Raw genomic sequence first — 13049 nt, forward strand, 5'->3', positions numbered from 1 at the left:
TCAACCCTATATCTATAACAAACAATCAGATATAAAGCTTGAGACTTCAGGAATATGTTTCGTGGTTAATACTCGTCATTATTCCTGGGTACGCATTAGAATAGCCCAGTCAAGTATGTGGACTCGGGTGTGGAATCTTGTCGAGGTCTAATACCAGGTGGATCAGGGTCAGTGATTCGTCACTGAAAAGCCGAGTCAGCCCAGAGGTGTAATCAATTCTTCATGGCGATCAAAAAGCGGCGAGCAGTGAGCACTAACAAGAAAAGGAAGAGCCAAAAATATTTGCCATACATTATGCAGGGTATTTAGAGCGTTCCAGTATATGACAACCCTTATATAAAATCGGTAGAAAAATACTAAAAGGTACATGCATGTCCACAGAGATGCGATAAAATTTGGCATGCTCGGCAGCGTTTAAGACCCTAGAATTACAGAAATGATGTGAAAAATAGATCTCTATAAGATCGAAATGCCGCAGCATCGGATACGTGCACTATCCACGTGTGCAGGGCGACCCCACCAAAGGGAAACCAGCTCCTCAACAAAAATGCGGTCCGTGACACTCCAGACATCGAGACCCATTTCAGCCATGTCGGCGATGGTGATGGTAATCTTATCATATGCATTCGGCGGTGGCTGTGCTGATTGAGAGTTATGGCTGGAGGAATGATTGGCATGCGATCGTTGCCGTAGAAGAGGGGCATTGCCATCGTCGCCACTGATGGATTCTCGTGACAAGGAAAAGGACATATCATTATCATCGTTCACGGGTTGATCGAGATATGGGGTGTCGAAATAGGGATCATCGGGCCCATTCTCACCTCGCCCATCAGAATCGTGCCGAGCAATGGCACCGGCTAAGGTGAGAAAGATTTGAGTGGTGAGGCGACGGAAGTAAGCTACCAGCGCGACTTCCGGGGGCTCCTGGCCGTGATCCTCAGAATGCACGGTGCGACGGCCAGCAGAGTTGGGGCAGGGGTACGCAAGACTCTCCACGCTGGCAAGAAGTCGGGCGTCCTGTTCAATTTGCTGCTCTTCCTCTTCTTCGGAGAGACCGTCCCGGTTTTCGCCCGCGGATGCCCACCAGATAAATGAGGTATATGCAAGGCGAGTCCAGGAGAGAGACTCAACAATCGGGCTTGATGAGTATGTCGAGTCAACATCGGACTCGTCCTCTGTGTCCTGGGATGCCGATCGGTCGCTACAGAATTGCCGAAGACACCTTCGAAGCATCGCATATCGACGAGCATCGCGCTGCGTTGCCTTCAACTGCACTGTTTGCTTAGGATTATGCTTCGTTGTTGAGTGATCCATGAGATTGATCTTGGGGAAGACACGTTCATTGGCATGCTTTGTGTACGGCGAGGGGAGGGTGATGAGTGCATCGTAAAGCTCGGGTTTCATGCTCAACACGCTATCGGTTGAACAGGCAATCCAGCTTGGATCTTTTTCATAATCTATGGTCGATCGGGTGGCGTCAAAAGATGCAAGTTCGGGGATATCGTGAATGCCGATGTTGAACAAGGGACGAGGTCGAAGAGGCGGGGTATGGTTGAACGGGAGTACTTGTATGAGAGAGTTTGGAAGAGAAGCTAGCAACGCCAGATCATAGACTTTGAAGGTAGTTAGCGATATGATGACCAGAGATGAGAAGTGGAAGGAAGGTAATACCATAATTGCATGGTTCATGCACCGGCGCTTCAGTCATAAAAAGAATCCGCTTCCGTAGCAGCGCTGCTCTGTACAGCGGGAACACCAAGGGTCCGAAGGTCTCCAGAAAATCTGGAAGCGATGATGCGGGGTGGAAGGGTGTCAGGGCCGGCCGGGACGCCTCCAGTAGCAATGCATCGCTGAAAGCTCGATTTCGATGTGCGTCTGGTCTGTCGCCCGCTCGAAATCGCAAGCTTATGGAAGACTCAATCGGAGAATCGGGCACTGCCGAATCAGCACCTCCGATACGAAAAGAGTCCCAATAATCGGATAATATCTGGGTATTCGACATATCGGCCGCATACTCCCTATCAAGTAAACTCGAGTGTCAGTGAACCATCAGGGCCGAGGTTCTAACTAGGCAGAACGAACTGTGTCAACTCCTTCAGCCTTGGGGCATGTCTCCAACTCTTCCCGAGTCTCCCAGAGCTGAGAGGAACTAAAATTCCGATTGCAAACATCTTCGCATTTCTCTCCGCTTCCTCGGCGGGCTGGCTGAGGAATGCGCTGATGCCGGCATGCTGTTCATGGACGAAGTAGCTAGCAGAGAAGACCTCATATTAGCATTTCCCATCGAAAAGCTCGTGTCAGATCATAGAATACATACACCAAGTCTTCAGTCACGTTATGTAGTCCCGACGGAAGTGACTTATATTCCACAACCCCTTCGACCTCAACTATGGCGGGATGGAACTCGTGTCAGTTGTCGCATCGCGTATCGGCTACCTCTGCACTGCTTGAGAAGGATTCACTTACCTCCTGGGGCAGTCTCCTTCCATGAAATGACATATCTGCAAATCAACATAGCATCAGCGAAGCCCTTCCCGAGCCAGGAAGCTCCAAAGGGGAGGGGGCAAACACTTACCCGGCCCTGATGTCGAAGCGGATAACGAACAGGGCGGCGATGCCCGGCGGCGATTCCATCGAGGAACGCGAGATATCAATGGCCGAAGGCGTCCTAGGAGTGTCGGAGGCCATGATCAGAGGAGGGGCATCGGGGCGCCATTTAAGGTATCGGGGAATCACGGTTGAGGGGGTGGAATCGTACGAGGAACTTGGGGATCCGGCGCACTGCAGCCTCAGGCAGAAACACCTGACCCCCGAGCGGGGGATTCAAAAACGCTGCCAATTTGCGAACTTGGAATCATTACAATAGGCAAGAAGATGGATAATATCCATTATGAGGTGTATTAGGGGGCATTTGACCTCGTTCACCTATCGTTCTACCGGAGACAATTCCACCACATCACCAATGTTAAGACGTGGGATCCACTCTATCTGCCGAGGTAATAAGGAAATTGCATACATCCCAAGGTAGCCACCATAGATATAGATACCTCGTTGAGTAACAGGAACCAACCCCACGACTTCCATGCAGTTAACAGTAGCCTGGAGATCTGGGACCAAGAGGGAGCATTGAATCTCTCTCGGCTTCCATAGGCACTTGTCCCCGCTTGGTCTTTGATATCTTGATCAATGTAAACCTCGATTGTGTTTGGATCAAAGAATCACGAGTGGCCCCCGTCACCTGATCCTGATCCACCGATCTTCGTGCAAAAGACCTCGCCTATGAACTATCAATATTGTGGATTATCGCGGACAAGGCAAAGACCTAACCTAACATTCAAATATTTTGCGAGGGGATCGAAATTTCCACTCATTCAATTAATCCAGATTCTGCCATTGAACCAATTCCCTTTCCGACAGGGGGTATTTTAAGACATCTAGATCGCTGGAGACAAGCTTTTTCTTGTTTGGATCCCGACCCACGTCCGTCACCATGCCGGAGACTTCCCACCCTTATTATCCCGTCGACGCAGACATTGGGGGCTACACGCCCAATCGGAGCCCTGTCCTCGAGCTCCTCGTCTCCGCGGGAGGAGCCTGCGCGGCCTTGCTCGGATTGACCTGGATTGTCACCAGCTACGTACGACCCAATTTGCGCATGGCAGATCGGATTGCCATCCTGTGGTTTGTGCTCTGTATGACCTTACCCACCACGATCTACGCTGTAGATGCTCCGTGCAATTGTTCGACTGACAGTGATGCTCTCTAGCGGGGACACTCCACTGCTTTTTCGAGGGCTATTTCGTGATCCACCATGATCAGATGGGTTTGGGCCAGGACCTGTTTGGACAGCTCTGGAAAGAATACGCGTTGAGTGACTCGCGGTATATGACATCCGATACACTGGTGCTGTGCATGGAAGCGATGACCGTGGTACGTACTGGTCGAGCATGCTTTGGCTCCGGACGCTCTCCCCCCACTCTTTCCTCATAGATCAATGGCCCGGACCTCATGTTTGCAACACCGTCCTCTGTGCACAACGTCCAGCACAGTCTTTGTGACCTGAATCCCTCGCGCTGACCCGCTTTTTCTCCTAGGCGTTGTGGGGCCCTCTCTGCTTCGCTGTTGGATATCTGACCGCAACGAATTCCAGCTTGCGCCACCCCATTCAGATCATCGTGTGCATGAGCCATCTCTATGGCGATACACTGTACTATGTGACGAGCCTGTTCGACCATTATGCGCGAGATGTACCCTACTGCCGACCGGAGCCATACTATTTTTGGGTCTATTACTTCTTTATGAATTTCATCTGGATCGTTGTTCCTTCGTGTAAGCGCCGGCCCTCTGTCATGCTATCGCCCCATCATCTCCTGCCTCCGCACTTTTGACGAGCGGCCCCCCAGTTGGGCTAACACCGATGCATTAGACTACCTGCTGGACAGTATCCGCACCGTCTCGGCTGCAGTTCGGGCGCAGCGCAAGTCAGCCGAGAGTAAATCCCGGTAGATTAGTTGCACCTCTTCCGTCATAGCCGCCTTGGTGGGTGGGCAGAGTGGGGACCGACGCAGCAAAGGCTCGGTCAGGATCGAGATTCAAGGAAGCAGACTCCAAGGGATTATTGGAACGAGAGGAATCCTGGCACAAATTGTTGAGTGGAAGAGGGAGAAAATTAAGCTGTATAGAGCCCCAACATTATAGAAGCCAAAGCTCCGAGTGTTATTATTCGAGTGTGAAGATGATTGATCCATGGACGTGATGCTTGGTGGAGTTCGAGTGGACTGTCCAACAAGGCCCATGACGCCCATGCAGGCGGGACCACCAACACCAACACCAACGGCCGTGTTATAACAATTATAACACACCTCCCTCGGGGGCCACACACGCTTCCCATTAAAGCGACAAGTTTTCTTCTGCTGTTCGACTAACCCCCCTGTTGTCAGCATTCCCTCCCTCTGACGGCAATTCCGGTCGATGCCAAGTGCATCTAGAGGCCTCAGCTGCTCACGAAAACACGGCCCGAGCAAATCACGCGCAGAATACAAATCGATCAGGCGCCTGGATCCTTGCAGACACGGCTTCAATAGGCGCATCATTCGCGCTGCAGATAGGCCGATCGTCTGGAATCGCTTTGGATCCCTTTGATCCTCTCCCCTCTGTCGATCTGCGCGTGGTTTCCCCGGCAGCCAAGGGACAGCGACTGCGTTAGCGTGGGCGACCAGCTGGGGCTTATTGGGCTTATCGGCAGGGCGGTCAGCATTACGCTTAATCGTCTTGTTTACACTTTACCCCCCCTCGGTTCTGGAGAAGTCCCAGCATTCCTGAACAACCGAAAAAAGTAAGGAAGAAGAAAAAAAAAAAGCAAATGCTGGGCACTGTATGATCTGTGATCGAAGCTAGGCCGCTGGGTCAGTGTGGTAAGTTGCCTAGTGACAATGTCTCCATCTCCGACCGATGACGAAGTGTCAACAAACATGTCTCGGGAGGTCGCCGGCGTCAACCATCCTCGACAGACTGGGCAACAGTGATTCTAAATCCTCCACACAGATATCGATGCCGTCTCCGACGACGCCGCAACGCTCCTCCAACCGTGGAGGGAATGCGAAATCGAGCCCGACCAAGCCGCTCGACATCGGTCAGCCGCTGGGAATCCATGACACCAATACGGTCCGGGCAAGGGTGCGCAAATGGCAGCAGCAAGGTGGTGGCGTGATCACGATAAACGATGGAATGTGTGACGATGGCGAAGACGAGGAGAACCAGACAAAAGCGAAGCCCACGCCGGGGAAACTCAAGGTAGACAAGCTGGAGAAATCAGATAAAGAGAAGGAGAAAGAGAAGGAGAAAGAGAAGGAGAAAGAGAAGGAAAAAGAGAAGGAAAAAGAGAAGGAAAAAGAGAAACCTCCGCCAGTACGAAAACGCAGTCATAGCACCCCACGAAAACGAGTCATCAGCGATGAACACTGGAGAAAAAACCGATCGACGACGCAAACGCCCTCGCGTAACCTGCCGATTCCGCGGCGCATCAACGAGTACACGACAAATGAAGGATCCGGTTCGCCACGAGCGAAACGAGAGACCAAGAGAGCTACAGTGGACAAGTCCTGCGATCCTCCAAAATATGGAGGCCGACACGACTCACCGGCATCGAGATCGCCAACTCGTGAATGGAAGCGCTCGAGTAATCGAAAAGATGCGGAATCTATTACTGATAGCGACCTGGAGACGGATCGGCCGCCAACATCGATGGCTGCGTCTGAGATACCGGAACACTTGAGGAGAGAGTCGCCGCCGCCTGAAGACGTGGACTGGGCGAAGAGCGAGGCTGACTTCTCCGAGCTGTCGCGAAGACGTGCCCGTGGAGCTCAGAAACCTCCTAAAGGTGGTATCTTCGCACATGTGCTGGACGAGTCGAGAAAGATGTTCAGCAGACCAGAACCGGAGCCCCCGAGGCCAGTACCTCCTCCACCTGGCACGCGAGGCGCGAAGATTGAAGCATGGCTTTCCGCCACCCCGGATCCCTTCGTGGACGAGGACCACACTAAGAGTGACATGCCTGGTCCGCTCGATATCAAGTCTGCTCGAGCCAGGCGGTCCCAGCGGATCGTCGATGAAATCGCCGCCAGCGGTGCCCTGTCAGACCTGTCTCAAGAAAGCGAGTCCCGCCCGAAAAGTAGCGACTCCCGACCCAAGAGCTCGCACAGCCGGAACTCGAAGGACCAGGATAGTTATGTCTCGCTGGAGAAGTCTCGCAAAGCTCAAGAACGGGATTCGGTATCAGAAGGGAAACGTGCGAGCACGGACAAGGTCGAGAAGCCGGTGGCTTTGAGGATTCGAGAAGACAAATCCACTCGCGACAAGCCATATGACGAAAGCCTTGTTGCTTCTGATTCGGAGCTCCAGCCATTCTCAGATGCTGGATCTGAGGTCTCTGGAAATAATGCGCCAGTGCCTGTCGGTCTGAAGAAGCCCTTCCCTAGTACTGGATACCATAAACTTTCGACTATCGCGTCTGTGGAGACTCTCAGCACTCTTCTTGAAGGCTCTACAATTTCTTCTGAGACGGCTTCAGCCGTTCAAAAACCGGCACTCAAGACAGCGAAACAAGCCGAAGAGGCAGCTGAAGAGGAGGACAAGTTTGACCCAGATTCATTGCCAGTAGTGTCATCACAGCTGAAGCGACGCCTTACAACCCACAATGAACTGATGTCGGTTTTGTCGGCACCAGTCTCTCGCAGTGGAAGCTCTCGATCTAGACGCAGCATTCGCTCAAACAAAAGCCGCCTGGCAAATGCGACAATTCCTGATCTACTTGCTGAGCTCGCTGCAGATGAAACAAAATATATGCGTGAGCTCAAAACACTTGTCGGTGGTGTCATCCCAGTCCTTCTGACCTGCGTGCTTTCGCGATCCGACTCGGCCATCGCCGCAGGTCTATTCCGACCGTCAATGGATCCAAATGATGACATGAACTTTTCCAAGCCAATCGTTAATATGGGAGTTGCCATTGAGCGCCTTAAGACCCTACACAAGCGGATTCCACAAGACAATGCGGATGCATTGCTGACATGGGCCCAAGGTGCCCAACGAGTCTATCGTGAATACCTCAAAGCCTGGAGGCTTGGGTTCAAGGATGTCATTGTGAATCTTGCTCCTTTGGAGGAAGATGAAGAAGGGAATAAAGCCGAAACCAAGAGCTTAGATGAAGGCATGGAGCGAGATGAGCAAGGCGATGTCATTGGCGCAAATGGCGAGAAAGTGGATGTCGCATACCTACTAAAACGGCCCTTGGTTCGTTTGAAGTACCTGGCAAAGAGCTTCAAGGGTATCAACCAATTACAGCCATCTACCAAGGCAGAAGAAATATCCGCTGCTTATCAGACACTGGTGGTAGAGGCTAGAAGACGAGCCCGCGACGAACGAGCCAGACTAGAGGATGAGTCTGCCTCCAATATCGACCCAACTCGGGCTCGTGACCCAATGACTATGGGCGTCCTTCGAAATGTGACAGTTAATCACACTCGCCGTGTTCGGGCTCGTGACTTCTTCAACTTGTCACTCTACCATTCAAGTGGTCAATTAGTTGATTGCCGTGCCGAGCTGTTGTACCGAGACAATGCACCAGCAAATGGTCCTGGTGGTGACCTACTGATCTGTGAAATTGACCACTCAGAGCGCTGGCTTCTTTTCCCGCCAGTCGATCTCCGATGCGTGTCTGCTCGGAATGGTGATAGCAAAGGGGAGATCATCATCATGTTGCGCAGTGCACCTGGAGAAGAGAAATATTGGCAAGAGCTGATCTCGCTCCGCATCGACGAAGTGGAGATTGGCTTCGAGTGGGTCCAACTTTTGGGTCAGGATCCTATTCCACCTGCGATTTGTAGAAGCCAAAGCTTCATCAGTCGTGTCAAGCAACATAGAGCACGCAAGCCATCTTCGGGAGGGTCTCCGCCGAGACTGAACCCCAGCGATGTGGATATCCCAATTGGCGAGAAAGCCAAACGTCGCTCACTGACACCCAAAGAACATTATGTACCTTACTCGGAGCCAAGCACTGTCAGCTCCTCTGCCACGGAAAACCGGAGCTCAGTCTATTCCACAGCCACTCGTGAAACTGATTACACCACAGGAGGGTCGGATCTCTCGACAAAGCAAGCTGCTCGCCCTGACTTGCCTCCTCTTCCATCCACAGTTAGCCCGGAAAAGACCCCCAATGGTCTTAAGAGGTCAAAGGCCAAGAGACTTTCCCGCTATGGCGATAGCCCTGCCTCAGACACTGCTTCCCCCAAGACGGTCATCTCTGATCCACCTGTCGAGTCTCCAACCCCCGCGAGTGGAAGATTCTACGGAAACGACAGTAATGATGTTGCGAGGGATATCGCTGCTTCGAAGGAGAAGACCCCTAAAAGAGCGTCCCAAATACCACGCGCAAAGCAGCCATCCCCGGAGAGGGAGTCTCCCCGAGTTTCCTCAACCCCGTCAGCTGATCTCCCTTTGATCCCTAAAATCCGGAGCACCAGCAGCCAAACCCACTTGTCATCTCCAAGCACCATGGAGATCGAAGAAGATGAGGACTTCCCCCCCCTGGAATCTTTGCCGTCCCATGAAGAACCAGCAACACCTACGCGGCCATCAAGAAGGAGAAAATCTCGGCGGAAGTCTAAGCACGAAGATGCTTCTCCTCCTCCGCCTCCACCTCATCGCTCTCCAAGCTCATCCACGAATAAGCTTTCAAACAGCCCGGTTCTCAGCCCATCGGCTGTGCGTCTCAAACGCCGCGGTTCATCTCCTTTGAAGCATGAATATGAGCCTTCTACTGCTTCGGACTATTCAGACTCCGACTCGGACGCCTCGACTGTACGGCATTACACCTATTCATCATCAGAGTATTCCCGATCTGTATCCGGTTCTGATTCCTACTCGTCTGCCTCAGAGGACGATGAACAGCAGGAATATGAAGATCCCAAGCTTCCCAAACCCAAAATATTGGGCGCTTCTACCTCCGAAACAAGCTCTCTATCTCCATCCAATTCCGCTTCGCAGGGTGGGTATCGAGCCGTGCCTTTGCAGCCTACCAAGTCGACCAAGGCTATCGCATCTATCTTTGCTTGGTCTGACAAGGGTACTTGGGAGAGCCTGCTTCCTGACGAGTGCAGCATCACTGTCAGCCCGGGGCTGATTGAAGCATTTAAGATGAATCCCGATTCCAACTCATCCTCACCAGATCGCACTTCTCGATCCTCGCGGCCTCTCATTTCTATGGAGTTGACACCGCTTGTACCTATTCGCCGGGGCACAGCCATCGACATTAGCGTTCGATCCCCCCCTACCGATCGATCCAAAATCAACGCGAGCAATATCATGTTCCGCTCCCGCAACCCTGAAGAATGTGATGCGCTTTATAGCCTTATCAATCAAGCCCGGATCAATAACCCTACATACATAGCCCTTCAAAACGCCAGAGGGCCCATCTATGACAATCACATGCCAACCTTCGAGCCAAACAACGACAGCAAATCTGGCGGAAGCTGGTTCGGCTTCCCCCGTCGCAGGAAGAGCTACCGCGCATCCAGCTCTCCCCGATCACTCGCTGAAGGATCCGAAAGCAGTGTGGGAACCATGAGCAGCGCCTTCTCTGCCCTAAAACGCTTTGGCGGTGGCAGCAAAATGTTCAATATCTCCCGGTCAACCGTGACCTCCCGCAGCGGCCGCGAAGGCAGCATGTACTCCGGCTCCGGTGACTCCGGCACCCACCCATCCCCATCTTCAGGCATTGGCCGCATTGCCGCTGCCATAAAGGGCGCCGACGGCATCGGGCTTTCCAACGCCAAGATCCGCCTCTACCTGCGTGAATCCGCGTCTAAGTGGCGCGACATGGGCGCAGCTCGCCTAACCATCATGCCTGCCCCGGCCAAGAACCCACCCTCGCGTCCAGGCACTGCGGTCAGTAGCCGCAGCGAGGGTAGCGGCACCCACGCTGACGGCAACGGGAGCTCCCCGCCCAGCTCTGGTGCCACAACCCCACGTCGCGATCTCGAGCCCGAGAAACGCATTATCATCCGCGGCAAGACGCGTGGCGAGGTGCTTCTGGATGTGTGCCTACCTGAGAGCTCGTTCGAGCGCATCGCACGCACGGGTATCGCCGTCTCCGTGTACGAGGAGAACGAGGGCGGCGCCATCGCCAAGAAGGGCGGCGTGGGAACCAGTTCCCAGCGTATCTTCATGATCCAGATGAAGAGCGAAGCTGAGGCGGGCTATACTTTTGGCCTGGTGGGGAAACTCCGGTACTAGAGGTGCCGCGTGTTAAGTCGGCTGGGTTGCAACTAGCGGGATGGGCGAAACGGAGTATTGGGAATATTTTGGGTGCATGGACAGGCAAGGCATGGGCCTTGTGGGGGAGGGGATGCGGTCTCTGCGTTGATGCTTTCTTTCCTTTTATTTCAATCCTGTCTTATTTCCCGATCTGCTAGATCTTGTCTGTCGTTCTGAGACGCACCACATACCTTTTCTTTTGTACATTTAGATATTCAATAGGCTGATGGATTTCATCTATTGGAGGCCTTTGTGATAAACTCAAAGTATGCCTTTTTCCTCATAACTTCTATCCAATAAGCTGCATGAAAGCATGTGCTGGAATTCCTCTCCGTAGCTTGTATTGTAGGATTGAGAAGTAGTGATCCTCCGGCGCTTCCTTCACTTCCCCCCCCCCTCTCAAGCTTTTCTGGATGATTTGGGGCCAAGGAACGTAAGAATATCCCAGCTCAGAGCTCCTTGTCGTTGCTTCCATCGACTTCAGCCATAATCCTTCTCTGCCGCTTCACCTCCTCGAGGAGGTATAACTGGACCTGGTAGTCTTCCTCCGCGCGGGAGGTGAGAGGACGTCGCATATGCGAATAATCCGTAATATCTTGATCAAAGAGTTTTTTAAGTCGCTCGATATCCTCGCCTTTCCCCCTCATGCGGAGACTAGCCAACATGTGCTTTCGAGTGTTGTCTATCAGCGTGAGTAGATTGTGGATGCTGGAATCGTCCCAGCCCAAGCCGCGTAGACCATCGGATTGTTCTTTCCGAGCATGTGGGAGATGTGAGAGATAGTCGGCGATGGTCTCATTGGAGGGTTGCTCAATAGGAGTGTCGATTTTCAGCTCGGATGAGTCCTGAGCTAGTTGATCCTCAGCTTTGAGCTCGAGGTGTTTGCCGCTGTCATCGAGCATCCAGATTCCCTCTGCTGGTACCTCTGATGATGGATGGTCTGAACTGCCAGACATTCTGAATTGAAAGCTGTGGTCTGGATGTGGGAGAGTGGAAGGTCTGTGGTTTGCTAGAAGCAGGCAACAGCGGAGGGTTTGGGGAACCAAGGAGCTACGTATGACTACGACATAAAAGGTGAAATCAATGACTAATTCGATTGACTCAAGAATACCCTGGTTTCAACTCGTATGGTGCTTATTATATTCTTTTCCCAAGTATCGATGTCTCTTTAACTACAGACCGCAATATGATTGACGTCCGAATAGCTACAGTGGTGACCAGTCCGGGTACACTTGTGGGGATTGTCAGTCTCGCTTTACACGTCAAGGTTCAAGGCTCTTACCCGATGATTTCTTGCACACGAAACCCAGACTAAGGCTCGCCCTACGCAGAAATAGCATCTCTGGGTAGTGCCAGCCGAGCAATACTGTATAAATCAATTATTCTTCTGTGATCATTGTTTATTCATATATCGGGCTACTCTTACACCTTCATATACCCGTTCTGTCGACGGCTGATCATTCTCCAAATCGAATTCCTGCAAATCCGGGATAGTGAATGGATCAGAAGCCTCCGCAGCTTCTAAAGCTCTGGGACAATCCGCTGGAAAACATTAGATATGATTGGGAAGGCTATCAACAAATTAATTGCTCAATAGGTACCAATGGGGATCATCTGGTCTGGCTGGGGGAGAGCAGAAACCAGGAAAACATTCAAGGCACACCCAGATAGCAATCGTGTTAAAAGCATAGTGAGGTTTAATATCTTGCGTAATTGGGCTTTCAAATCACGCTCTGGAACAGGAATCTGAACATCTTTTCTATTACTCAACAGCGTCCTCCACAAGATGGCTAATATGCTTGGTACCGTAGACCCAAGTTCCACAACGCGGGTAGAAGCACGAATATGAGCAAATAATCACCAATTAAACTCCTTTACCCCGCTCAACTTATTTCTTGGATCGTTGCTGGCCGATCCAGAGTAACCGCCAGCGAGTGGGTACTACTACTTGGCATATAAGAGCAGCCTATCTTAACAGCAGTCTGTCTGTCACCTCTGTAATGCACCACTACAGGTTGGATGGTGCGACATAACAGCCCGTATTCACATGCAGCAACGAATACCGGAGGTGAATAGTATCTTCCAAACAATGTAGCATTTTCAGAGGAATCAATGTTGCGGATGTATAACGCATTGTAGCACGAGAAAAGTAGTCTATGTGGTCCTTTTTAATGGATTTTAGACCACTTTGAACCCATTCAAAGCATAGATTGTATTTAATCAGCATATGAGTATACGCC

At 51.8% G+C, this 13049-nt stretch overlaps 4 protein-coding genes across 4 annotated transcripts; 2 read left to right on the plus strand and 2 right to left on the minus strand.

Moving 5' to 3' along the window:
- Positions 1-456: 456 nt before the first annotated feature.
- On the minus strand, positions 457-2688 carry N7462_006025 (uncharacterized protein; the record flags this gene model as incomplete). Its single annotated transcript, XM_057077743.1, has 6 exons — positions 457-1613; positions 1672-2018; positions 2083-2250; positions 2318-2387; positions 2467-2501; positions 2576-2688. The coding sequence occupies 6 exons, from the start codon at positions 2686-2688 to the stop codon at positions 457-459; spliced, it is 1890 nt and encodes a 629-aa protein (XP_056933323.1).
- An 802-nt stretch (positions 2689-3490) lies between these two features.
- N7462_006026 (EXPERA domain-containing protein) lies at positions 3491-4506 on the plus strand (the record flags this gene model as incomplete). Its single annotated transcript, XM_057077744.1, has 4 exons — positions 3491-3692; positions 3767-3930; positions 4095-4329; positions 4427-4506. The coding sequence occupies 4 exons, from the start codon at positions 3491-3493 to the stop codon at positions 4504-4506; spliced, it is 681 nt and encodes a 226-aa protein (XP_056933324.1).
- A 1044-nt stretch (positions 4507-5550) lies between these two features.
- N7462_006027 (uncharacterized protein) lies at positions 5551-10788 on the plus strand (the record flags this gene model as incomplete). The annotated part of the gene is made up of 1 exon (XM_057077745.1): positions 5551-10788. The coding sequence occupies one exon, from the start codon at positions 5551-5553 to the stop codon at positions 10786-10788; it is 5238 nt and encodes a 1745-aa protein (XP_056933325.1).
- Positions 10789-11258: 470 nt separating this feature from the next.
- Positions 11259-11765, minus strand: N7462_006028 (uncharacterized protein; the record flags this gene model as incomplete). Its single annotated transcript, XM_057077746.1, has 1 exon — positions 11259-11765. One exon carries the CDS (start codon positions 11763-11765, stop codon positions 11259-11261), a length of 507 nt encoding a protein of 168 aa, XP_056933326.1.
- Positions 11766-13049: the final 1284 nt, after the last annotated feature.

This window comes from Penicillium macrosclerotiorum (assembly GCF_028827735.1).
Source record: "Penicillium macrosclerotiorum strain IBT 26536 chromosome Unknown utg000006l_segment0_segment0, whole genome shotgun sequence".
Classification (NCBI taxonomy): Eukaryota; Fungi; Ascomycota; class Eurotiomycetes; order Eurotiales; family Aspergillaceae; genus Penicillium; species Penicillium macrosclerotiorum.